General features: G+C 49.7%; 6 protein-coding genes across 6 annotated transcripts; 3 read left to right on the top strand and 3 right to left on the bottom strand.

Annotated features, from left to right (window-relative positions):
- Positions 1-1,927: 1,927 nt before the first annotated feature.
- PG985_005492 (uncharacterized protein) lies at positions 1,928-7,574 on the bottom strand (the record flags this gene model as incomplete). The annotated part of the gene is made up of 11 exons (XM_066825261.1): positions 1,928-1,956; positions 2,003-2,711; positions 2,801-3,128; positions 3,213-3,297; positions 3,403-3,483; positions 4,777-5,660; positions 5,711-5,737; positions 5,783-5,837; positions 5,884-6,234; positions 6,289-6,849; positions 6,896-7,574. 11 exons carry the CDS (start codon positions 7,572-7,574, stop codon positions 1,928-1,930), a joined length of 3,789 nt encoding a protein of 1,262 aa, XP_066688421.1.
- A 2,944-nt stretch (positions 7,575-10,518) lies between these two features.
- PG985_005493 (uncharacterized protein) lies at positions 10,519-13,080 on the top strand (the record flags this gene model as incomplete). The annotated part of the gene is made up of 3 exons (XM_066825262.1): positions 10,519-10,639; positions 10,697-12,606; positions 12,663-13,080. The coding sequence occupies exons 1-3, from the start codon at positions 10,565-10,567 to the stop codon at positions 13,078-13,080; spliced, it is 2,403 nt and encodes an 800-aa protein (XP_066688422.1). The 5' UTR covers positions 10,519-10,564.
- A 4,708-nt stretch (positions 13,081-17,788) lies between these two features.
- On the bottom strand, positions 17,789-18,469 carry PG985_005494 (uncharacterized protein; the record flags this gene model as incomplete). The annotated part of the gene is made up of 1 exon (XM_066825263.1): positions 17,789-18,469. The coding sequence occupies one exon, from the start codon at positions 18,467-18,469 to the stop codon at positions 17,789-17,791; it is 681 nt and encodes a 226-aa protein (XP_066688423.1).
- Positions 18,470-18,607: 138 nt separating this feature from the next.
- On the top strand, positions 18,608-18,976 carry PG985_005495 (Clavaminate synthase-like protein; the record flags this gene model as incomplete). Its single annotated transcript, XM_066825264.1, has 1 exon — positions 18,608-18,976. One exon carries the CDS (start codon positions 18,608-18,610, stop codon positions 18,974-18,976), a length of 369 nt encoding a protein of 122 aa, XP_066688424.1.
- A 1,013-nt stretch (positions 18,977-19,989) lies between these two features.
- PG985_005496 (uncharacterized protein) lies at positions 19,990-20,806 on the bottom strand (the record flags this gene model as incomplete). Its single annotated transcript, XM_066825265.1, has 3 exons — positions 19,990-20,453; positions 20,500-20,569; positions 20,759-20,806. The coding sequence occupies 3 exons, from the start codon at positions 20,804-20,806 to the stop codon at positions 19,990-19,992; spliced, it is 582 nt and encodes a 193-aa protein (XP_066688425.1).
- Positions 20,807-22,809: 2,003 nt separating this feature from the next.
- PG985_005497 (uncharacterized protein) lies at positions 22,810-23,073 on the top strand (the record flags this gene model as incomplete). Its single annotated transcript, XM_066825266.1, has 1 exon — positions 22,810-23,073. The coding sequence occupies one exon, from the start codon at positions 22,810-22,812 to the stop codon at positions 23,071-23,073; it is 264 nt and encodes an 87-aa protein (XP_066688426.1).
- Positions 23,074-23,850: the final 777 nt, after the last annotated feature.

Here is a 23,850-nt window from a genome sequence, read left to right on the forward strand (position 1 = left end):
CATGCGACAGTGATCTCGATTCAAGAGCCGCACGCGAGGATGGTTCAAGGGAAGCTTCTGACGACACCGATGGGACACCATAGGTGGGTCAAGATGGTTCCATCAGTTCGGAGAGAAGGGAGGTGGCCGATCCGGAGCATGCTCTGGGTCAGCAAGGAGGTGGAAGCGGAACAGGTCCCGATTGAGTCCCCAGACATCACCGCGGCAGTCGTGCGGCTGCCGGAACATGCGATCTTGGTGGCGTCCGTATACGTCCCTGTGGAGGACCCCCCGGCGCTCCAAGAAGCGTGCAGAAAGCTGCGCACCGCTATCGAAGTAGTGAGAAGGAGGACCGGAACAGCAGTAGAGGTGGTTATCACAGCGACGAATCGACTGCTACGGGGGCGCGATCGCCTTTGTCGACGACTTTACAGCTTGGGTCACAGGCCCTACGGCGCAGAGCAATCGGGAAGGGATAGAAACCATCATCGCCGACGCCCTCGCATGGGAAAGAAGGAGCGGTGCGACGTTCGAAGCGGACAAGACAGCCATCATTCACTTTGCGCGTAAGCCGTATAAAGCCGACCCGACACCCTTTACCATTAAAGGACGCGAGGTGCGGCCCAGGGATCACGTTAAGATCCTCGGGGTCATTATGGACACGAAGCTCAAATATAGGCAACACATCGCCGAAGCAGCGGCTAAAGGACTAGAGGCCGTGCTGGAACTACGACGGCTTAAGGGCCTCTCCCCTGCCACGGCGCGACAGCTGTTCACGGCTACGGTAGCACCGGTGGTGGACTACGCATCGAACGTCTGGATGCACGAGTGCAGGTACAGAGCAGCGGCGCCAGTCAACCGAATCCAGAAAATAGGGGCGCAGGCAATCGTGGGAACCTTCATGACAGTGGCTACGACCGTAGCGGAAGCAGAGGCCCACATTGCCGCAGCCCAAGACCGGTTTTGGCGGAGAGCGATCAGAATGTGGACGGACATCCACACCCTCCCAACGACCAACCCCCTTCGCAGTGGCACAGCTCGGATACGGAAGTTCCGGAGATATCACCGATCGCCATTCTACCAAGTAGCGGACATACTGAAAGACATACCGATGGAAGAGCTAGAAACCATCGAACCATTCGCACTAGCCCCGTGGGAGAGCCGAACAAGGACGATCGTGGACGAGTCGGACGCGGAATCTGAGGTCGAGCGTACCGACTGGGCCGTGCGCATTGCGGTCAGCAGCTCGGCCAAGAACGGTCTGGTAGGCTTTGGAGCAGCCATCGAAATACAGAGATCGATTCGAGGGGACCGCCTGCACTTGGCCCGCGCCGTGACACTCGGTGCGAGAACCGAGCAGAACCCGTACACGGGAGAGCTAGCCGCTATGGCAGACACACTGCGTTCGCTGCCGAAGTTACGGTACCGCAACATCCTCCTTGTGACGAGGAACAAGGCAGCGGCCCTCACGCTGAAGAAACCACGCCAACAGTCTGGGCAACGACACATCCGTCAAGCCTATCAGGCCATTTCGAGCCTGCGGAGGGAAGGAAATAACGTAACGATCGCCTGGCTGCCGACATTTGAGGAAGACAGGCTTATGGACCGGGCGAAAAAGGAAGCGAAGACCACGTTGCCATCGAGCGAGTGAGGTATCAAATTGAACAACAACATCAATTACAAGACAATAATACTGTGTACCGCTTCATTAATAAATATTTATACTGTCTTCCAAATTATTGTAGTTGGTGGTCTTAGTTGCATTCTACCCAAGTCGTTTGACCTAGCTCCGTATCCCACGATCGCAGCTTCGCACGTAATCGATATTCTTCAACGATCAAATAAAGTTAAGCAGAAAATTGTTAATTAATACCATTGTTCATTTCGCCATCCACAATGGAATCAAGTTGGAGTGCAAATTTTAATTTTTGAAACACCTTGTCACCATTCAGTACCCTGGAATATTGGCTTCCATGCCTGTGTTTTATCCATCAGGATCTGCTAAACTCGTCCACCAACTTACTAAGCACAGTTGCATTCAAGTATAAACCCCTGCCTTCCCATGATGCACCGTTTCGTGCTAATACACGGGCGACGGCGAACCTTCCTTCTTTGATGGCCCACCAGATTGCACTATGTCCTTCCATCGGATGGTTGATGTCCTTGGAGGCTGCGCAGATTTGGTCGAGGACATCTTCCCAGTTTGATTCGCGGCTTGCGTTGCTCAAGAACCATGCTGTGGCTATCGCGAGGATGGGGGGGATCTGAGTGCCGCCGGGTAACGCATCCACCCGTGCGCCGGCTTTCAACAAGCGCCGTGCTATCTCGGGCCTATTGCTATTGATCGCCTCTGTCAGCAGAAGGTAGGTTTCGGTAGTTCCGTGTACCGTTCGTGTTGGGTTCGGGTCGGCCCCAGCGTCTAAAAGTGCCTCCACAATCTTGATATGGCCAAAGCGAATGGCAAAAGCAAGAGGACAAATTTGTGGATCCTTGAGTGGCGAAGACACAGCGGCTCCTTCGTCAATCAGGTATTGTATTGTAGAAAAGAGGTCTGGAATAATAACCCGTGGCCAGGCATCCCGCCACACTCTATCATTGGGCGACGCAACTCGAAGGCTTGCTACGGGCTGATATGACGCGTCAGCATCACATATCAAATTCACGAGGGGCCCGCTTCCATTATATTTCATGTTCCCGTTGATATCGGCTCCCAGTTGGACGAGAATGCGAGCCTAAATGCACGTTAGAATAAATTTGGATAAGCGAAGATCGAACCAAAAGAGTCACTTGACTTATACCGCTAAGTCGAGGAGAGGCTTACAACAGAGTCGTTGACTGCGTAATGTATTGGAGTCCTTCCCAGCCCATCTAGGGAGTCCACATCAACACCATCCCCTGCCATCAGGAGCCCAGCAATATGAGTATTGGCACGGAAAGCGCAGATATGCATTAGAGTATAACGATCATTCCTGAGATGATAGTAGGGCACCGTCGAGCAAAGATGGCTTCGCGCCGGACATGCTCGGGAGACGAACAGTTGCAGTTTGCTGTTATCGAACAACTGGTTCAATACCTGTGGCGCGTTTTGTCCAGTATTTCGAATCGCAGCTATGGCCATCTCGTAGGTCTTCTGCTTGCCGTACCAACAACTGAATTGAAGTGCAAACGGTACACTGTTCTGAGGGCAGCTAACAACGTCCTGTATATAAAACCGAGGTAAGATTCTTTCGCACATCATGCGACAAGTAGTAGCGAGTCTGATGCCATCTTGGGGGGATGCTTTGTCCAAGATGGAACCGAGCAGTTCGTTCGGGAGTTCTGTGATTGTGGTTTAGCATTTTGAAAGTCATAGTTAGTGGAGTGGTGTCTTGAGAAGTTGGGCTCGGAGAAAAACACTACAGTACTATTCTCCCCATATCTCACCTTTTAACCAGCACTTTCCGATCGGATCTTGAGCAGTATGCGCCATACTGACGTTGATGCCACGGGAGCCAGTGCTATATGCTATCAGACTGTTTAGTGAAGTAAGTTTCCAAACAGCCCAAAAATGCTTTCCAATCTTTTGGACGTCGGAGAAGGCGAAAGCGAATGGTGTACTTATAATTCACGCCACGCGGCCGTACATAAACTACGAGTATCCTACTTTGGCTTTGCTGATTGTTGATGAACTTCAACACCACGCAAAAATTGAGTCCAATATGGAGGCTGGAGAAATGGATCTTGATATGGCGCCGTTTTAGCTCTTAAACGTAAGTTATGGGTCTTAAAGGCCTTTGCTGTAGAACTTGTTCCGTATACTGAACAGTCTGTCTGGAACAGTATCTCAATTTACCGTAATAATCAAGTCTAGTAGGGTAGGGTCTGCAATTCGAACTCAAAGGGCGAAAAACAACTTTTAGGCTCAGGAGGAGTTTTATCTGGGCTCATCGAGTTGTCGCCGCAGTTTCCAGGTTATGCAAGTTCACTTCTGGTACAGCGTTTTCTTCACATTAGTCACTTGAACTATGAACACCCAGCGCCGGTTAATGTGTCGACACAAATACGGTACCATAGAATATTATCTACGTAGAGCCGTTGAAGTACATTGCACTAAGAAAGTCTCTTCCGCTAAATATGACCGTTATGAGAAGAAATTGAAGTTACGTCCGTATAACGTGCCGCCCGGAGTGAAAGCGTAAGATGCGTCCGCCACTCGAAGAAAAAGGAAAGGGCACGAACACATATATAAGATGGGCTTTATAGTTAAGTGGTCATAGCCGTGAACATACCAAGAAGTGAGGCATATGTAAAATACAGTTCGTCATCGCACATTAACCCATAAGGGCTACCAAAGTCAACAACCGGGAAAGACACGGTTGCCAGGTTAAGTGCAAGGCGATGCTCGTTAATCACCTCAGTTCGTCAAGTAAAATTCCTATTAGGCATTGATCACTAACTTTTCTCAGCCTAGCACATTGGTGGCAGATTAATCTACCCCAACTTCTTTTGATCACCACGGAAAAGGAGGCATACGCTTGGAAACGCTTACCTGAGGGAGGATACCTCTTTGCAAAATCTAACCAACCTTGGAGCGTGAGCATGCAAAGATAAATACCGGATGCTTCTTGGCAGCTGTGCATTCACTGTACAGTGGTGAGGGAACCAGCCGTGTTGCAAGAGAATTATTATTATGCTTGAAGTACGAAGTAAACAGCTTTGCATTACAAAGGTCTTGTAGGATTTGCGATCTATTGCCACGCAGGACAACCCTTAGCCAATTGAAATTCTATAGTATTTTAATTCAATAACACGTCCTACGCCTTTTCGCAGGATTCGGGCTCGCCTTCTGGGCTTCTTCTCCTTCTTCTACAGGTCTTTTCCTGTGGTCAGCAGTCCCGAAGACGGCGTTAAGTTTCTGCTGTTCAACAAGACCTTCCAGAGTGAAAGGTGATCCGCTAATATGACTGTGATAGTCACCGACAGCCAGGGATATGGAGAAAGGCCGGTCGCGGCTTTTAATCTGGAAGCTGACTTCCTGGTGGAATTGCTCTTGTGTGTTCACAGTCGGGCTCCCCCAGACTCCCTTGATGATGCGCTGATGGGCTACGTGAAGTGAGGCCGAGGATTGAGCAAGCTGGCACATAAATGCGTTATATTCTGGTGTTTTCGGCTGTAAGCGGCACAGAATCCTGCCCGCACAGAGATAGACCCCATTGTGAAATCGGAAAGGGGCATCTGGACTGAGCTCGAAGACAAACAGCTCCGCCTTGATACGGTGTATCAATGGTTCTAGGGATGGTGAATGAAGAATTTCGTCCCGGGCGAGCTTGGCCACATTTTGCATCTCTGCCACATCGTCGAGAGCGGGTACTGGGCCTTCAAACTCAATATCAAACCGGAAAAGGTTACTTTGGCTATCAGACTTGGTGTGACGGAGTAGCTGTTGCCAGGCCCGATGGGAACTACTGCCTTGCCAAAATGCACGAAAAATACGCATCGGAAATGAGTCTTGCAGGAGCCGACGCGAGTCCCCAAGTACGGGGCTGCGTGTCTTCGCCGCGCCTGTCCCGAGCGACACGATGATACTAGGTTCAGCCCCTGATGCAAAGGCTTCTTGAACTGCTATCGCAGCAGGGTTGTTGAATGCAAGCCCGCCGTCTTGAAATGTGCCTAGCCCATCGATGCGCCTCGGCTTGAAATAGCTTAACATGCGTCAGTATATACATCGGCTGTGCGATCCTACAGTACTTACTAAGGTGCTGCGGTACTGCAGCGTATACTAAAATTTGGTTAGAAATAGCCTCGCAGAGCGACATCAGCTTACATTTCCCACAACGGAATCTGGCCAGTACTGCTTTGAGGCTTGAACACATGGTACTCTGCTTTAGGTTAGAATCATTGCACCCAAGGCGACTTTTCACATACCGGAATCTGCTCGTCGCTGTCCAACACCGTTATAAGTAGTGAAGATACATGCACTTGCATCCTGCGTCGTAGTTACTGTGATTCCGACTTTGGCTCCAAGTTCAGTAGCTGGAGAACAAGCCTGTATACTCTTCTCACCGAACACCTGGAGCAGCACGGCCTCTAGCGGCTTGCTTGAATACTGGCCGTCTAGTACCAGGGTAGCCAGGAGCTTGAAAATGGGCAACAGGATTGGTAAACGTGGCCACCACCATCGGCGTTGAAAGGCAACTTTGGCAAGATTTTCGAAGCTCGCAATGCATTCACTGGGAGACCACCCATTTATCCACAATGCTGCAGCCGTTATTGCACCTACACAGCCGTATATTAGTATAAAGAAGCAGCTAAGCCTCTAACCAAACTTACCAGAGCTGGTCCCATAGATAAGGTCGAAGTGGCGCTGGACTGGACAAGGTAACCCAATGCACTCTTGTAGAGTTTCAATGAATACAAGAGGGGCTATACCCCTCGTACCACCGCCGTCAATGCTCAAAACACGTACGCTCGCGGTGTCAGGCCTCATGCCGATTTCAATGTCTCCTACGCTCTTACCGCAAAGGATGCAGGCTTTCAGGCAAAACCCCCACGGGCTTTTTGTGTCTTGACCAAAGACCCTCACACAATTCTCACAAATCATGTGGCCACAAGGGAGGCTGAACTGAGGAGGACGTCTAACGCAGCTGAAACAAGTGACGTCTGAGAACAAACCAGAATACTCTTTGCGAAATTGGCACAGATTGCTCCTGTGAAGCTCGGCAGCAGACTTGACACGTCGGAAACGTCTGTATTGTTCAAGGAAATTGTTCTCCAACAGGCTCAAGAAGGAAGTAGGCAACGGGAAACTGGTCTCATGTTGCGGCCATTCATCATAGATTCGTTTACTTGTACGTCGGTACAACCTGATGAAGACAGTTCGAGGGTTGAATTCTGGATATTATTAGCGGCTGTTACCTCGCAGGTGTCCGACACTTACGATGCATGCCAGGTGGGTAGTGGTCCAGTATAAAACTTGATGTTATAATAGGGATTCCCAACGTCGTCACGGTCTCAGTGCTTCGCATACTTTTCAAAAAGGTAATGAGATGCGTTTCAAGGTCTGCTGCAACGGGCATCTTTAAACGTGATGCCTCAACAACCTCGAGTGGATGTTTACCTGGATCTACAAAGCGGTCGACAGCAGAATGAATAAAACTTGAAAAGTGCGGGACCGAGAACAGCAAACCGTCACGTCTCCGACGTGAAATACCCGACAGAGACCAAATCTTGGCTTGGAGTCTGTCCCATGGCCTATTCTGGCATTCCTTAGTCGCTCTTGTTTGGCGCACGCTCTCTGCAATGTTGAAAACTTGGTATCCGCGGAAGCGGGGTTTGACGCCATTTTGTGCCCGAACAAGTTCACGCAGCATCAGTTGTTCATTTACCTCTAGGTCTTTGCTTACGACGAGAAGAAGCCATGGTTGAATTCCGGTCAAGGCGAATTGCTGATCCGGGTGTAGCCAACTTCGAAGGTGCTCGGTGACCCTCGCCATACCTCCGAGATCGTCGACAAAAAGACAGACTAGGTCGGAAAAGGGAAGAAGCAACTGGTTGTATAGCCGAGTAACGGCATTTTCCATGCTCTCGAAGCCGAGAGACGACTGTACTTGGTACATACTATTCTCATGGCACCTTGGATTTCCGTAAGCCTTGTTGAACTTCCCACGAGAGAAGAGGTCCCCATCAGCTACTAGCAGAGGATGGGTTACAGTGCCAGGAGCAGAAAATAGATGGATGTCCCCAGATGCCCTTTTATTGCTAGAACCAGGGGGATTGATTCCGAGGCTTCTCAGCGCTAATGATTTATGTCGGTTGCCCAATAAAATGGCAAACCCGGGAAAACGATGGCTTGCAGTTTGTTGATTATGTAATCTTTCGAGTCTATCAGACACCTCCAGGTTTGCGCCCTCATTGTTTCGTGATAGCTGAAGCCAGTGAGAATGGTTGCACTGCCGCATGTTGTCGTGTTTGTATCACACTCATCATCAGTATTAAGGATTCATGGCAACTTATATACGTTATCTTTTGGAGCCGTCTTTTGCGCACGAGGAAGTATGGCCGCCAGATCCATTTCTGACTAGGGTTATTCCTTTTTTGGACATTGTACCGTACTGGATTGTTTAAAGACGACATAGGGCTGTTTGTCTAGTAATGGTCTTCCGTGATGTACTTTCGGATAAGTCTTTTTCGAGCTCTCAAACCGGTGTCTAATCGTCTGAAGTGGCCGCACGTGCTTCTACGTCAAACACGGCCCAATCCCAAACACTTCGTTTGCTATTTAACCTTCGTGTGCCCTTACCAAAGCTCTGTTTGCTCTTTTGTCGCGTTAGCACCCATCTGTTGTATACATCGTTGGAAGCCACACGTCACACTGCTAGTGCCTTCATGTCCATTAACGTGTCACTGGGAAGAACCTATGAAGGCACAAACGCCCATTTGTCATATCCAATAGATTATACTGCATGCGCTGCCGGGCCTATACGGCCAACGTCTCAGGTAGTCCAGCCGATTAGCAACTAGAGCACCAACACAGCCTTATATCCTTCACAGCCAGTTGTCGGGCCTGCAGCTGGCAGCTCGTACCGAAATACCTCTTACGCTTATCACTCTCCAACACCAACAACAATCCCGGTCTTCACTAGCACTTGTTCGCGAACTTGTGCGGCATCACTAGCCGTCGTTCTCGCTCTGCTCTGTTTACAATTTCTATGAGCTTTTCCCTGACGGGTTCACATGCGATCGCAACATCTCGTTTGCGGCCTAGTTAAGTCGCTATCCTACCATGTGCACGCCGCCGAGAAGAGCGTCTAGTGTCTACTCCGAGGATGGTGCTTTCAGCCTGGAAGGAACGTTATTCCGTCTATCTTTACAAACGTCATTACAAGAAGGACGCGAAATATCTTTGCTGGCAGAAGAAAACAAAAAACTCCGGCGGGAAATTGCACATCTACGTTATGTCTGGAAAGATATTTACAGAATTATGAAGGAGATTAATGACGCATATCTGTATCTCACTCGGATCTTCCAAGAGGGTGAGATACGGATGGAGAAAGAACGTCAGAAATGGGTGGCGAACTGCACGGTGATATGAAACTGACATTGTCTCTGGCAGAAGCCGAGGTGTCAGGGGTAGCAATCTTTATTGTTAGTTAGGTCATTAGAATCAAGAAGCTGCGAACCGGAAATGAGTCAATGCTAGAAAAGCTGCCCCACGATAAGCTGAAAGGCTACATCTACATTATGAAGCGCGTGGAATTTAAGAGTCACTCTTGTTCAGCTGGTATCTAGCTGTAGCAGACACTGTTTAACAGTATAGTTATGGCCCTGATGTGTACTGATTTGGAAAGGTGAAGAGCACAAGTCTAGTAACCAGGTAGCTTTTAGCCCACAGCTTGTGAGATTGACAGCCAACAAAGTAAAGCTCCTTCCCACAGATTTTTTGAAGAGCTAGAGTATGTCCTATCCACCAGTGATCGTGAAAAATGGCTCCCGTGAGAGAGTGGCTTATGAGCAGTGTCCGTAAATGCTGTCGCTGTCCGGCAAAGCGTGGACAACATGGTAGGATATAAATTTGGTCATCTATACAGCTGACAAAGGTCAAATTCAGCCCCAACACCGGCTGTACTCCAAAAACACCCGTTACGCGCAGTACAGATACTTCGCACTACCTTGTTGTCAAGATCCTCGGATTAAAATACGGACGCAAAACCTTATTTTCACAGTACTGTCAAATCCCACGTCCAGCGTCCGGATTCCACTCAAGGATTATTGTCATTGAGGTAGAGCGGGGTTGTACAGCGCGCAAAGGCTAAATCCTGTCCCGCCACTAGCTGTACCTCAGAAACGGCTGTTATGCGCTGTGCAGATACCCCGCATTAGCTCATTGTCAAGAATCTTAGATTGAAATGCGCATGCTTAACCTGGGTTTCATAGTACTAGGTTGAACGTTGTTTGGAACTTCTCGATATACACTTGCGACCCTAATGCGTAACGGATAATCATTCGTTATAAGTCATGTTCAGCTGAATTCGGCTTTGTCGAGTCGGAGTACAGCCAGTGTTGGGACAGAATTTGGCCTTTATCCGTTGTACTGGTACCCCGCCCTGCCTCATTGACAAGAATCCTAGATTGGAATCCGGAAGCTGAACCTGGTTTTTACAGTATGGGGTCTAATACGACATTGGAATTGCTCAACAGAAGGATGAGTTTAGTCGAAGAAACAAAATTTGAGCTACGGTATAACCGCAGCTTTTCGCACTGCCGATACGTGCCATACTGTACCTCCTACCACAGTGCACGTTTTGACCAATGGTCAGGGGCCGTATTACCTTCGTCGCTGGGCCTTATGGACGGCTGGAACAGCAGCAGACCGGTAGCTTGAATAACTCAACGCACCGCGCCATTTGGATGCTTCTGGACTCAACTGAAACCTTTGCGATCTCACATTTCAATCCAACGAGCTGGAGAGGTACTTTCAGTAATAAATAGAGCCTTTTACATATTAAGCCCAAATCCTAGCCAGCCGGTCTCGACTCCCGCGTCATATCACTTGATACGGTGCCGTCCACTTGGTCAAACGTATACAGCTCGTAAATCATCTCACACCATGTTCACGCTACAGCCCCGCGACAACGACTCCGAGGACTTCCTTCAGTACATCCAGAGTCCATTTAATACACAGGTAGATATACTATCTCCGAAAAAAAGATATTATTCCTAACTTTACCGCCTGTGACAGTTAACGACTAAAGCGTTCTGGTCGTCCTTCGGTTATTCCATAAGTGGCGCAGTGCTTTGCGCCGTGCTCTTCTGTCTTCTACGACCTCGCAATAAAACAATCTATGCACCTCGACTGAAGCATATCTCGGATGGAAAGTGTGTTCCTCCGGCAGTTTCAAATGGTGTGTTTGGCTGGGTCCAACCTGTGGTCAATACTAGGGATCAGGCGCTTGTCGAAAAGATTGGCCAGGATGCAGCTGTCTTTCTACACTTCACCACAATGTGCCGCAACATTACGATTTTCCTATCTATCATTGGCTGTGGTGTATATATCCCGCTTAACATCGTCGAGAACAGTAAGAACCGTTCGTCTGATGGTTCCAATACGTTCATGAAATTCGCCCCCTATTCTGTCGGCGGGAGGGCATGTTGGGCATATGTCGCCACCTCGCATGCCTTCGACATTGTTATTTGCTATTTCTTGTGGACAAGCTCTAGGATTGTAGCACGTATCAGGTGCGAGTATTTCGAGAGCTCTGAGTACCAAAACAAGGCGTTTCCTCGAACGCTCATGGTATGCAATATCTCGCTATACCCCCCCCCCCCCTTCGATAAAGAATGCGTCGCTCCTCGGAGACCTAGAGGTGTTCCAATACTAAGCTTTGGTCAGGTGACTGACATTGCAGACCGATATCGCACCGATGCAGGCATTGTCGAACTTGTCCGTCCGTTTGCTACATCAAGGGATCTATCTGGTACCATTGCACATAGTCTCAAAGAACTCCCCGAGCTCATTGAAACGTACGAGGGAGCCGTTCGGGCACTAGAAACAGTGCTCTCAAAGTACTCGAGACACCCGAAAACGCTGCCAGCAAAACGTCCTACCTGCAAGGCTCGGGCAGGCGATGACACGACGTTCGCCCCAGGATCCAACGTTGATGCTATTGAGTACTTAGTTGCGCGTATCCGCCGACTCTCAGCCAAAATCCACGAAATGAGAAACGCGACAGTGGATAAGGAAGTGCTTCCGTACGGCTTTGCCACATGTCCAAATATGGAGCAGGCTCACGAGCTGGCGTATGCTGCGAGGAAGCAGCATCCTCATGGGAGCAAAATCCAGCTTGCTCCCGGACCGAAACATGTGATCTGGAAGAACCTCTCGTTGCCTAAGGAAACTCGCCGCTGGCGAGTCTTTATGGGTCACGTCGCGGTATCTGCTCTGGTCGCCGTTTGGACGGTCCCTAATGCTCTTATTGCCGTCTTCCTAGCCGACTTGTCGAAACTTGGTGCCATATGGCCCACCTTTCAGGCCGAGCTCGAACGCCATCCACGAACATGGGGTGCAATACAAGGTATCCTCGCGCCCTTGGTTACAACGCTGTTCTACTTACTCCTGCCGACCATCTTCCGGCGTCTCTCCATCTATGCTGGCGATCTCTCCAAAATGGAACGCGAGAGAGGTGTGGCTCGCAAGCTCTATGTCTTCTTCATCTTTAACAACCTTATCGTCTTCTCGTTCTTTTCGGCCGGTTGGAAGTATGCCGCTGCGGTCATCCGAGCCCAGTCGAATCAGAATCTGTGGGCAGCTATCAAGGATACCCAGCCATTCGAAAACCTCATGGGAGCTTTTTGCGATGTGTCACCCTTTTGGCTCAACTACTTGTTGCAGTGTAATCTTGGTGCGGCGCTGGATATCTCACAGCTTGTCAGACTAGGAAAAGACTGGTTGTCGTGCTGGTTTTTCAATCCAACACCTCGGGAATTGCTCGAACTTACGGCGCCGCCTTCTTTCGATTACGCATCTCATTATAACAATTTTCTTTTTTATGTTACTATTGCATTGGTATTTGCTCCATTCCAGCCCTTAGTGCTTCCGGTAACCGCGTTTTACTTTACTACGGATAGCTACCTGAAAAAGTATCTGTTGATGTGAGTTCGATATCTTTTACCTTGTTAGCGTGTTCACCGCTTACGTTCGGTTTCAGGTACGTATTTGCGACAAAACACGAATCCGGCGGCGGTTTCTGGGGGTTCATCGTTAATCGTGTCATTACCGCGACGTTGCTCAGCAACGTCGTGGTGGCGATCTTTGTGATCGCTAGGAGGGAGTCGTATGTCCAGGTAATCCTCATGGCACCGCTATTTGCCATCCTTGGAGGATTCAAATATTTCTGCATCAAGACTTTCGACGATGATCAGTTGTTCTATAGTAAGAGGGGTAAAAAAGTAAGCGATGATGTAGTGATGGAGAAACGAAACGACGAAAGTGTGGACGTTCGGTTTGGACACCCCGCTCTCTACAGCAAGTTGATTGTTCCAATGGTAAGCACCAGGGCACAGGACATACTAAGGGATGCGCATGGGAACCGCTTGGATACTGGCCTAGGTAACATACCTCAATAAAGAAGATAGCAACAACGTGAACAACATGTTGGAGCTGCAATTGGTCCAGGTATAACCACGATAGTGTTGGTTCATCTGCATATGAATATAGTTCAGCAGTACACCCGCTTCGTAGCCAGTCTAGTTCGCCAACACGTAGTACTGGAAGATCTCTTTTGTTATTTCCCTCCTTTGAGATAGCATCTTTGCCACTATTTGTATATTCAATGCTGCCTATTATATCCCATTTGATTCTTCGACATATGATAGGTGGTAGTGTGGTTCTATCTAAGACTACCGCTATGGGGGGTAGCAGACGGAACGAAGGTGCTTTGTGCTATTAGGCAAGCTTTTGGGGTGTTGGCGGTGGCAAGAATAAGGGTCGTCATTGCGTAGGTCATAATGTGATTTGAGACTGTTGAGTAATCGATTCCAGACAAAAATCACTTGCTGGCCCAAACACACACCATACAAGTGTACCAAGTTCTCATGTCATTTTGTTATTGCTGATAGACCTATGTACGATCCAACTACCGTCCCCATTTGGTCATGTACGTTAATACGTGGCGCCACCTGCAACCAAATGCATCACCCCAAAAAGCTGCGCAAATGACCTGATCCCGTTACACGGTAACTAGCATCTGCAGCCACGGCCTATGACGGCCGGGATGTAACATCCGCTTACTGCTCTTCCAAGAGGAAACCGACGCCTAATTGGCTGTACTAGGACTCGAGTTTGGCTATAAGGGGCGCCGATGCCTCATCTAATTCCAGCGTGCCCTTAAGTCCTAATCCCAAGTCGACCCACATGTGCAACCTGTATACAACGGATTTGTGCCTGCATTTGGCTCGCTCCTCTAGAGCCGCGGAAGTCTTACGAGCTCTTGAAGTGCGACCAGTTATTGTGACTTCCAGCCAGAAATGCACAAAGGTTCTTCATCGAGTACGCCGCTGTGGCATTGGGCCGCAGCGCCGCATAGAACCCTCCGCCCCTCCCCCTAGAAACGAACATTTGGGTGTAGATGGAGGATCCAGAGTAGGCCTTGGATCATTAGGAAATCGCCTTCCCCACATTTGATGCAATCAAGCGTCAATTTCCATCAGCATTTACTGCAGTAGAGAAAAGATGACTTAAGCATGTCACAGTAGCGTTAGGCCAAGATCAGTCTGGCATGTTCATAAGTAAAGTACGACAGAACGGGCGTCTAATAACGCGGGGTCGCGAACCGACTCTCTAAGGGATCTGGCCCGCTAGTGGCGCTAGTGCGGCATAGCTACTCTTCTATCTCTACACAACAACTATGGACGCCAGGACAGAACTCAGCCCACGAAAATCTTCGAGCTCTCCACGGATGCAGCAAAAAGAGACTAGCGTCGCCGGATTATTCTGAATCCAATATGACCCGGCCGTCTACGCCGAAATGGTACAAGCAGAGCGGTGGGAATATCAGACTTATAGCCCTAAACAGGTATGGACCACAAGCTGTATGTCCAGCGTCCATTTCCATCTCTTTATTTGACCGGTGTCATCAGCAAATCTTTAGACCGCTAATCATACGCGGCATAAATGAAGTTAACTCAATATCGAAAATTTCTAATTTCCCGTACGTACATGTTGCTTGTATGTACTGTTGAACCCAGGTTCAGCGTCCGGGTTCCAATCAAGGATTCTTGTCAGTGAGGGTATCTGTACAACGGACAGATTCTGTCCCAACACTAGCTGTACTCCAGGAACGACCGTTACGCGCTGTACAGATACCCCGCACTACCACCTCGTTGTCAAGAATCTCAGATTGAAATGCGGACGCTGACCTGGTTTGCACCGTACAGAAATCACTGTGCATGCAATATACACCTGCGACATACAGTAAGCAAGAGTCACCAATGAACAATACGAACGCAGGATCGTTTTCTGGCCACCAAGGTGAATCGGCATCGGAAGCTCAACGTGATTTCAATAAAAGAATCATTCCCTTCCCTCTAAGGTGAAACCGAAGCAACGAGTGGCAGGGCAAACCAACAAAAAGAAGCTAAAATTCTGTAACTGCACGAACACCCGATAAAGTAACGTTAACGTAATCCACGGTCCAACTGAACACTTTCTTTCAACTCCATACAACCTATATTTTATTCTTTATACTTCCACCACCTACGATGGTAGGCCGATGGAAAGAGAGCGATATTCAATAAGCGCTCTAAGCGCTTCGAGAAGACCCTAAATTAAGCGTACGATCCGCAGCACGAATATGCAATGTCCCGCATACAACCTTACGTCACCGGTATCGCGGTGGTATTACGACAGGATACGCAGTCGCCAACGCAAAGGCTTACGAATCTAAGAGCAATCAATCGTACGATATATAATCGACTAAGATTCGCGATCGTTTCCGCCTCGGATAAGTGGTATTTAAGATATAGCGAATCGACTGCTCAGTCTACGCGACGCGGAACGCGTCGGCGTCAACTGGGCCTCCAGCTTCGTACGACGACAACCAGTACCTTCAGACGCGTTTTAGTCGAAGAATCGACTATCATAGAGTCCTCTGCGAAGATCCCGACGCGTATCGCCCATGGTTTACCCTCGTACGGAATACAATTGATCAGTATAAGATTCAAGAGGAGGATATCTATAACTTCGGCGAGACTGGCTTTCTAATGGGTCAAATCTCGTCCGAAATGGTCGTGACAACTTCCGATCGACGCGGGAGGCCTAGGGCAGTTCAGCAAGGGAACTAGGAATAGGTGACAGTTATCCAGGGCGTCGGGTTATGCACCGGCTCGCTCTCTTAGAGGGTGAGGTAAGCGCACTACGAGGTGAATAAGATGCTTAGCCGACGCCGCCGTACGAAAAAGAGACAGCTACAGGATAGAGGATCACTTCGTATACAAGCTGGAGAAGACCTACAGTCTCAAAGGGACGTTAATGGGCAGTTACAGGATGAATCGCGCCGGAGAAATGGACGTACGAGGTGGCCTGAGACGCGCCCGCGACGCTATAGGATCTGCGGAGAGTCCGGGGGTAATGTGCGCACCTGTCAGAATGATATAGAAGTATCTAAAGATGATAATTCCGCTTGATTTTAATAAATTATATACGTGGTAGAATTAACTTCTACTTTATTGTACAAGGTCGTGGAAAGTGTCTAGTTGGACCGTGGATTCCGTTATCTGAATACTGGACCATGGGACAAACTTTAACGTGAAGTCCCAAGTTGAATTTAGAAAGCGACAAGTAACATCCAATCTACGCACATGCTTCTTCCAACATAGAGTTATAATAAGCATTTGAATTATTCCTATCAGAAAGCTTCGAAAGAACACTCCCACCATACCTATTCTAAACTTAAGAACTCCTCTTCAAGTAATTCATCCGCGTTTTTGCCCAAAGAGTCCTGCTCGATGACATCATCTAGCTTCGTCAACCAATCATCCATCTTTCTGTTGATATCTTCAAATTTATGAACCGGTTCAGTGTGTGCCTTCCGTAGAATATTTAGGACTGCCTACCCATTGTCGACTACCTGCTTGCTGTGGCAGAAACTCAGTGCTAGCCACAAGAAGTAGACATAAGTTACTTACAGGGTGTCAATACTGAAGGGTTGATTAGTAAGAGGAAAGGCTTGGTATTGCGTAGCATAAGCGAACTTTACCTTTGACCAAGCTGTTTCACTTGGATAGACTGTTCGTCAAGCTCGGATGATAGCCGGACTATGGCATCGGCGAGGGCTTTGGAATGGTGGGGTTTATTCAGTCTTGGATTACGAACAAAGAGACGGTGGAGATAGTGAACCAGGCCGTAATCAACAAGTTCGGTCCAGCCCCAACGATCGGCAAGTGGAACACCGGTCGTCTGTCCTTCGCGCAGGGTGAGGAAGGGTTCGACTCCATCCTGGGTAGCCCGAACGGCCGTGGTTGCGCCTGGTTCCTGATCTCGCATAAAGGAGCATTGGGCGAGAGGACTATCACGCAAATCGAAGTGTTTACCGGCATTCTTGCCTATACTGTTGTTGGCACCACATATAATGAGAGAACAGTACAAGCCTCGAAGCTTTTCCTTTTGTTCCACGTACAAGATGTCTGGGCGGCGGATGCAATGGGATTTCCATCAAGATAGGAGGAGTAAGACGGCGTTCATAGTTTCGTCAACCCCTATAACGGAGGTGCGTACCCAATCGGTAGCCAGACGCAAGCACACTACGGCGGAAGCAGGTAGACGCAATAGGGAGTCCTGAGTGGACAAGGAAAAACTTATTCGTATAGAATTTGATTGATGTCTTATCGTTGGGCGGGGCTACCCTCGCCGTTTAATCCCAGACTTGCCCACAAGCCTGGCAGTACCTGATCTTTCCAGCTCCAACCAGGAGGGCAGTCGAATTCTAAGACATCTGGGTCCAAATCGGCGGGCGACGCCCCCCCAGGCCGATTTAGTTCCCTTGCATGCCATGTCCAGCCTAAAGACCTGGTGGGCAAGGAGAAGAGAATTGAGTGCACGGTACCCTATCCGTAAAGTTGCCCAAACTAAACTAGGAGGCTAATGAAATGTCAGAAAATCCGATCTCCCAGAAGAACCCAGTTTACAGCTTCAGTGGCACAGTTGATGTCATTTACATGATATAAATGGTAATAATAGAGTACCAATACTTCTTGAGCACTACTTTCCGATTGACGGCTGATGAAAGCACGAGAGCTGAGCTTATGAAACGATTTGACAATAATAGACGAACAGGACCTAGCTAACCCCAAATCTTCGCCTTTTGGACGGTCTGCCTCGGTTCTGGAGAAGCTCCATTTGTTCATCCCACTCTCTTTCTGTGTACATCTTGAGAAAGATTTCACGGACCTCTGGTAGCGCGGTTCGTGGCAGGTCCTGTAGCGAGACACTCGAAGGTCTCCAGTGAACCTCGACCGTTGCCAGCGTGCCTTTGTTGCCCATGTGCACACCAGTGAGCTTCTCGTACTCATAGAACCCAAACTTTGCCCCTGCTCGATGGTCAGAAAGAGTTTCGAGCTTTATACTGTTATCATGGTTATTGCCATTTTCATGGCATTGGTTCGCGGTTGCCTCCGTTCCCCCTATCCCAGCGAGCCTATCGTCAGAGATGGGTGATATTTCCCGATCGCCATAGGATGACCCCTTACCCTGGGGAGGAAGTGAATCATTCTTGTCTCCGTCGTCTCTGTGCAGATCTAGTCCCTTCTGGTATAAGCAAATTATGGTGTAATATGCACCCTCGAGAGCCTTGGTCAAGGCAATCATCTCGGCTTCTCGCGGCTGGATATCGCCAATGATACCATGTGGTTCATCATGCCAATGTTCCTGCCACTCGGCCTGTCCCTCTGGCAAGCATATATAGGTGAATGCTGCGGAAGAGGCCTGGGCGCATGATCCACCATCTGTGAGGACAAACATTCTTTTGCCCGTTATGCAGATTCTTCGGGTCTTCTTCAATTTTTACCCTAGGATACGGCTGGTTCTCCATCTTGGTGTCCTCTTCAGCCAAATCCGTGTGGGAAGCACACGGCTTCTACAGCGAATTGCCGTGTCGGGATGGCGGGGGCAGCACAGTTCTATAGCTCGCCCAATGCGGCCCGCGGCCTCCAGTTGGCTGCGAACCTCGTTCCACATGGTAATATTGGAGTACGTGTCGACATTACCGATAAGGTACATACCGTGCTGGGCGCGACTCAGCAGGACGTTGATCCTGTTGACGGTACGGAGAAACCCGACTTTGCGAAGGCTTCGTCAACGGTCAGACACTTGGTTCTCATGAGACTCCGCAGCTCGGCTCTTGGCTGGGATATTCCAGAGGACCTCCGAAGCGATTGGCATGATGCATTCGAAAGCACCGCTACGAAAGCGTGGCACCTCGAGCCAATGCCAGGTGACGCGTTTCCACTGCGCAAATACACGAACTAATTATTCTTGCCCGCTACTTGGGAAGACAGGACTGGATTTGGTTGAGAAATGAACAAGGAGGGTTGCTTGGGTTTCTCCGATGATTGCTTGTTATCGTTATTTCCTTGGTTGGTGTCGGTATGCGTAAAATCGGAGCTCAAGCCCAACGGAGATAGATTGTATTGCCAAGAGAGGCAGTTGGGTCACCCGGCGACTGCATCAGGCATGCTGGTTTGCTGTTGGTATACCCGATTCAGGGGTATCCAATACCGACGATAGGGGTATCACGTGCACGCAGCGCACTGACCAATAGCCACTCGTACGATGTTATGGGAGATCTATCTAGTGACACAGGGGGAGAGATAGACATGAATAATCTACCAATCGGACCCCAGACCAACCATAAGACCGTACTAGACCCCATTCAACAATTACTGAACCGACCTGTGCGCTTCGCACAATCTCAGCGTCGGTGTCGTCTCTGCCTGCCATGCCAGGGATAGCAGGGTTTCCTGGTAGTCAGGGTCTACCGTGGCAGCTGCAAGCGACCCGGCCATGGCGCGCGGAGCCTGATGAATGAGATCCGCCCACTCGGCCAGAAAAGCTGAACGAGAGCCGAAAATACGAGAGAACTAGGAGTTGCGATGATTTAGAGTCATGAGGCCTAATCAAGACAGGCCCTGCTGGTAGTAAACAGAACGGGCAAGATTACGGCAATTCTTGATAACCTTCTCATTATGATCGGTTATCAAATGCAGTGGGGTCACGTTTACAATCACTATCGACGGGGCCCCTTAGAGGCACAATTGAGGGAATTCCTAAATCTCATTTAATTTCGGTGTGGATTTGATGGCAAACCCGAGGGAAGCCCTTGGTTCTGTATAACATAGCATTGACCACTTCATAGCTAGAGCCTACAGAGCTACAGCGTGTACTGATCGTTTGAATAGTTATGTGAGTGTATCGTCTTACATTGCGCCAGATGCTATTCTCTCTGTATCGCACTCGGCATCATGAGCTCCAGTGATTCCTTGTCAGTCAACTTGATCACCTCTTTTATTTCCCGCGCAGCCTTGTCCATGGTAGATGGCCATGTTATACGGGGGAGACAGCGCTGCCGAAGCCGCCGTGCTGTAAGAGCCGGGCGACTCGCCAAAGTCGCCGTAGCCACAGCAGTCCATAGTAGCGGCAGTAGACGCCTTGTTAGCATAGGGTGGGTGGTCACCAAGATCGTACTTTGCCACCGCAGCGACCCCGCCGCCATCAGGATACGCGCCGGCTCCGGTCCACGCCGTCGAGTTGGAGCCCTTCGCGCCACCGCTCGAGTAGGCATAATAGGCGGGGGCCGTCTGAACGTCGTAGCCGTAATCGTCGCTCCCTTCTCTTAGGTGCGTTTCGGTCGAAGAGACCTTTTGCGTGCGCAAGTCAAGCAATATTAGCAGATGAGAAAAGTACTCATACGGTGGGTCATTGGGCATGAGAGGGAAATAAAAGTAATCTAAATACCCTTAGGAACAAGCAAGGCTCATGACCAGCGTTCTTACAGTTAGAACATGGCCCGCCGTTTCCTGGATCGCCACTACACCGGATCTTGCGCTTTCGACATCGACCGCACTGTTGTTTTGGGAGGCACATCGTCAGCTTCTCATTCTCTTTTGTTGGCATTACTGAAGCTTTTATGATCACTCCAGATATCCAATGGCTAGCTGGAGTGTTCAAGGTTCTTGAGGAAGGATGACTCAGGGCAAAGAAGGAATGGTAGTCTATAATAGTGTATTATTGCTTTTCTTTCGCCAAACTTACAGCCACGGCGACCTTCCTGCGCGGAGCATCGTCGTCTCGCTCGACCATGGTCTTGGAGAGGCGCGTGTCGCGGTGGGAGCGCAGGTGGTGATGAGGGTAGCGCCGCTCAAGGTAGCCAAGGGGATGCGGCGGGTAAGCGTGACTGTATCGACGGCTTGCTTCACTGGGGATGTAACATGCCGGAGTGACCAATGTGAAGTAGAAGGGGAGAAGGGTTCCTCTCTCTTTTATTGTTCGTCGTGTTATCCTTCGGCTGGCACCCTTCTTCAATGCGCGCGCGCGGGTGGCTAAGTGCGTGGTAATATACAAAAATGGTACGTGTTTAAAAGGGGGTGCTCGGATGAGGTGAAAGGAAGCGAGAGAGTAAATGGTGTGTTAGTCAAGGGTTTCGGTCGGTCCTCTGAACAAGATGGTTACTTTACACAAGCACCGTCACGACCAGCGCCTTTCTTACACCCATTCCTCGCGACAAAAAGCAAAACCACCGCGTGATAAGGACATGCAAAATGAGTGGTAGTTCCCCGCTGCCGCCTGAACATCCGCGTAGTAGCACTAGACGTATTGGCTAGTTCGGACAGTTCGTCTGATCATGTGTTCCCATGGAGTGGGCTTGTGCGGTCGACAATCGGCTGGGTACTGTTAGTTGGGTAGGAACGCACGCGTCAGTTCACTGACTGCATAACTAATCGCCCCTGGGGAGCTGTCAGCGTTGTATCGAAGCGCCGCCACGGTCGTGATTCCAGCCCCCTACCTCAATTCGCCTGTGGCGATATTGGGGGGTTACACGCGGTGTGTCCGCTCGTAGTGAGCGCACCATTGCTGCACACGAAAGCGGAAGTGGCTGCAGTAGTACGACCCTGACCGGATCCTCCACACGATGTAGAGCCCTTAATAGAACAGTCTCCCAAAAGTACTGATGGACAAATCCGCGAGGAATTTCGCCCATCTAAGAACCAATCTAGGCACAAGGACTTCTGCACGGACCCTCGACCCTCCATGAAGTACCCACACAAATCCTTGCAGGGGTCTGCATTTCACCTGCAGCATGACCGGACCCTGGCTCGACGACCAGTCTAATCAGCAAGAAGCCTTAAACCTTGTCAAAAGAGGAACCATGTAGTCTCGTAGTGTTTTGGCCCCGGTATACTTGTCCAGTTACAGCCAGCACTTCATCGTCAATCCAGGGACTGGCTTGACTGAACTGCGTACAGTTAGCCCTTTCGCTGGCGAGCTCCTACACCCGGAACAAAACTTCAACACATATATGCTTCACCTCTTTATGTACATCACCCAACATGTTAACACTCACTTGGAGACCACCTGAGCAACTGCGTCGATCCCTTAGCGAGTCCCTCTCCCTCTCCCTCTCTCTTTTCCATTCTCTTTATCTACCCGTCACTCCATCGGGCCCAGGATATAGACCGAGAGACAGACACAGCTTATACATAAGGTAGCTGCTGGGTCGGACGCGCTGGACCTCCCGCCCTCTGGAACTGCACCTCGTCAACAACGATCACACTTTATAGACACAGACCCAGGAACTCAAGACCAGTTTACCGGGCCCAGGTGCATCATCTTCCCAGATACAGATAATCATTGGCTCCCGCTTTCCCCTCTGGTCATGCCTCAGATATAATAGTTGACCTAGAAGTGGACACCCTGCTGCGTTGCCATATCACGTATCAATTTGTGCCGCGTGCATCTGCATTCGTGCCACACAGGCTTCTCAAATTGGATGCTGACTCTCTCTGTGGTCGCATCGAAACAAAGTCTGGCTCGCGGATCCTCACCCGTCTTAACGGACTCGATTGGCCCGCCTCTCCTCGCTTCATTCTCTCTCCATTTCCTGCTTTTTCCCTAATAACAAAACGACCCGACCAAATCCATCTGCCATAACTGATCCCATCATCTTGTCCTTGCCAGAGGGCAGAAACCCTGGTCCGGCCCCCTTTCAAGGATAGGACTATCGGACCAACCAGCCGAAGCTAGCTACCTGGCCGATAGATTCCCCATCCACCAATCCTAGGAGCCTAGCAGACGAGTATTTGTATATGGCCGTCGCCGTCCAACTGCCACCGAGGAACCATCCAGCCTTCTTGGAGCCCGAGCTTGGATCAGGTCGTCTTCAGAGCTTGTCCTGGCCCAAGATGGCAACCATGTCCTACCAATATTCCCCGCCGCCGCAGGACGGTGCCGAGATGGATCTCTCGCACGCGGGCTACCTCAGTAGCTACGCGACGCCTTCCGCGCCGGCCCAGACGAGAACACTCGCGGGAACACCGCACCCGCAGGACGTATCCGCACCATCGACATAGCTCGATTCGGTATGTCCACGTAGATATTGGAGGTAAATACGACTATCTAGCCAGGAAGAGAAACGTGAATCTCGAGCTGTTCATTCCCGCTCACGTTATGATGGCTGCCACCAAAATATGCAATTGTATGGTGGGACAAAGAAGGCGGACACCACTCGGGAAGAAATCGAGGAACAACTGCTTCGAAACCTAGCATTCGCAAGACACAATGCCGAGATAGCATCCCGCCCATCACTTCCGCGTCAACATCGTGTGCGCTTTGGCTCGGTCACCAACATTTGTTGAAGAGTTGGTCTGTAGTGATGCACCAATGCAAGCGGACGTCAATTATAGGCTATCTCAAGCAGGAAAAATGAGTGACGACTCCATCTTCTGGCGCTGGAATATGTGATTCATATCTACAGTATATCTAGAAATATACTTTCACCCTAGAGTATGCAAGGAAAGGTATGCGTATTGGACGGGTAGCGGCGGGCCAAGGGGTTGGCTATGCTCACTAGCCACAGTACGCTAATTGACTATGCCAACTTGGCAACTTGATAGGAACGCGGAATGAATTCAGTGGTTACCATGTACCCATGTTGTTACTCTACGGAAGATCATGCTGAAATGATGCACTATATCTACTTTGCGATATCGGCACTTGTTACTGTACGTGGCATGACTTTAGTTATGGCCCCTGTGGTAGCTGCATTGGAATCTTGGGGACAGAACTCGGTCATAGGAGTGGTGTAGAGGAGGTTGTTGCCTAAGCACCTGGGCATCCCACTCCTGGAA

Source organism: Apiospora marii, assembly GCF_038362585.1.
Source record: "Apiospora marii strain CBS 49790 chromosome Unknown utg000003l_segment0_segment0, whole genome shotgun sequence".
In the NCBI taxonomy this organism is placed as follows: Eukaryota; Fungi; Ascomycota; class Sordariomycetes; order Amphisphaeriales; family Apiosporaceae; genus Apiospora; species Apiospora marii.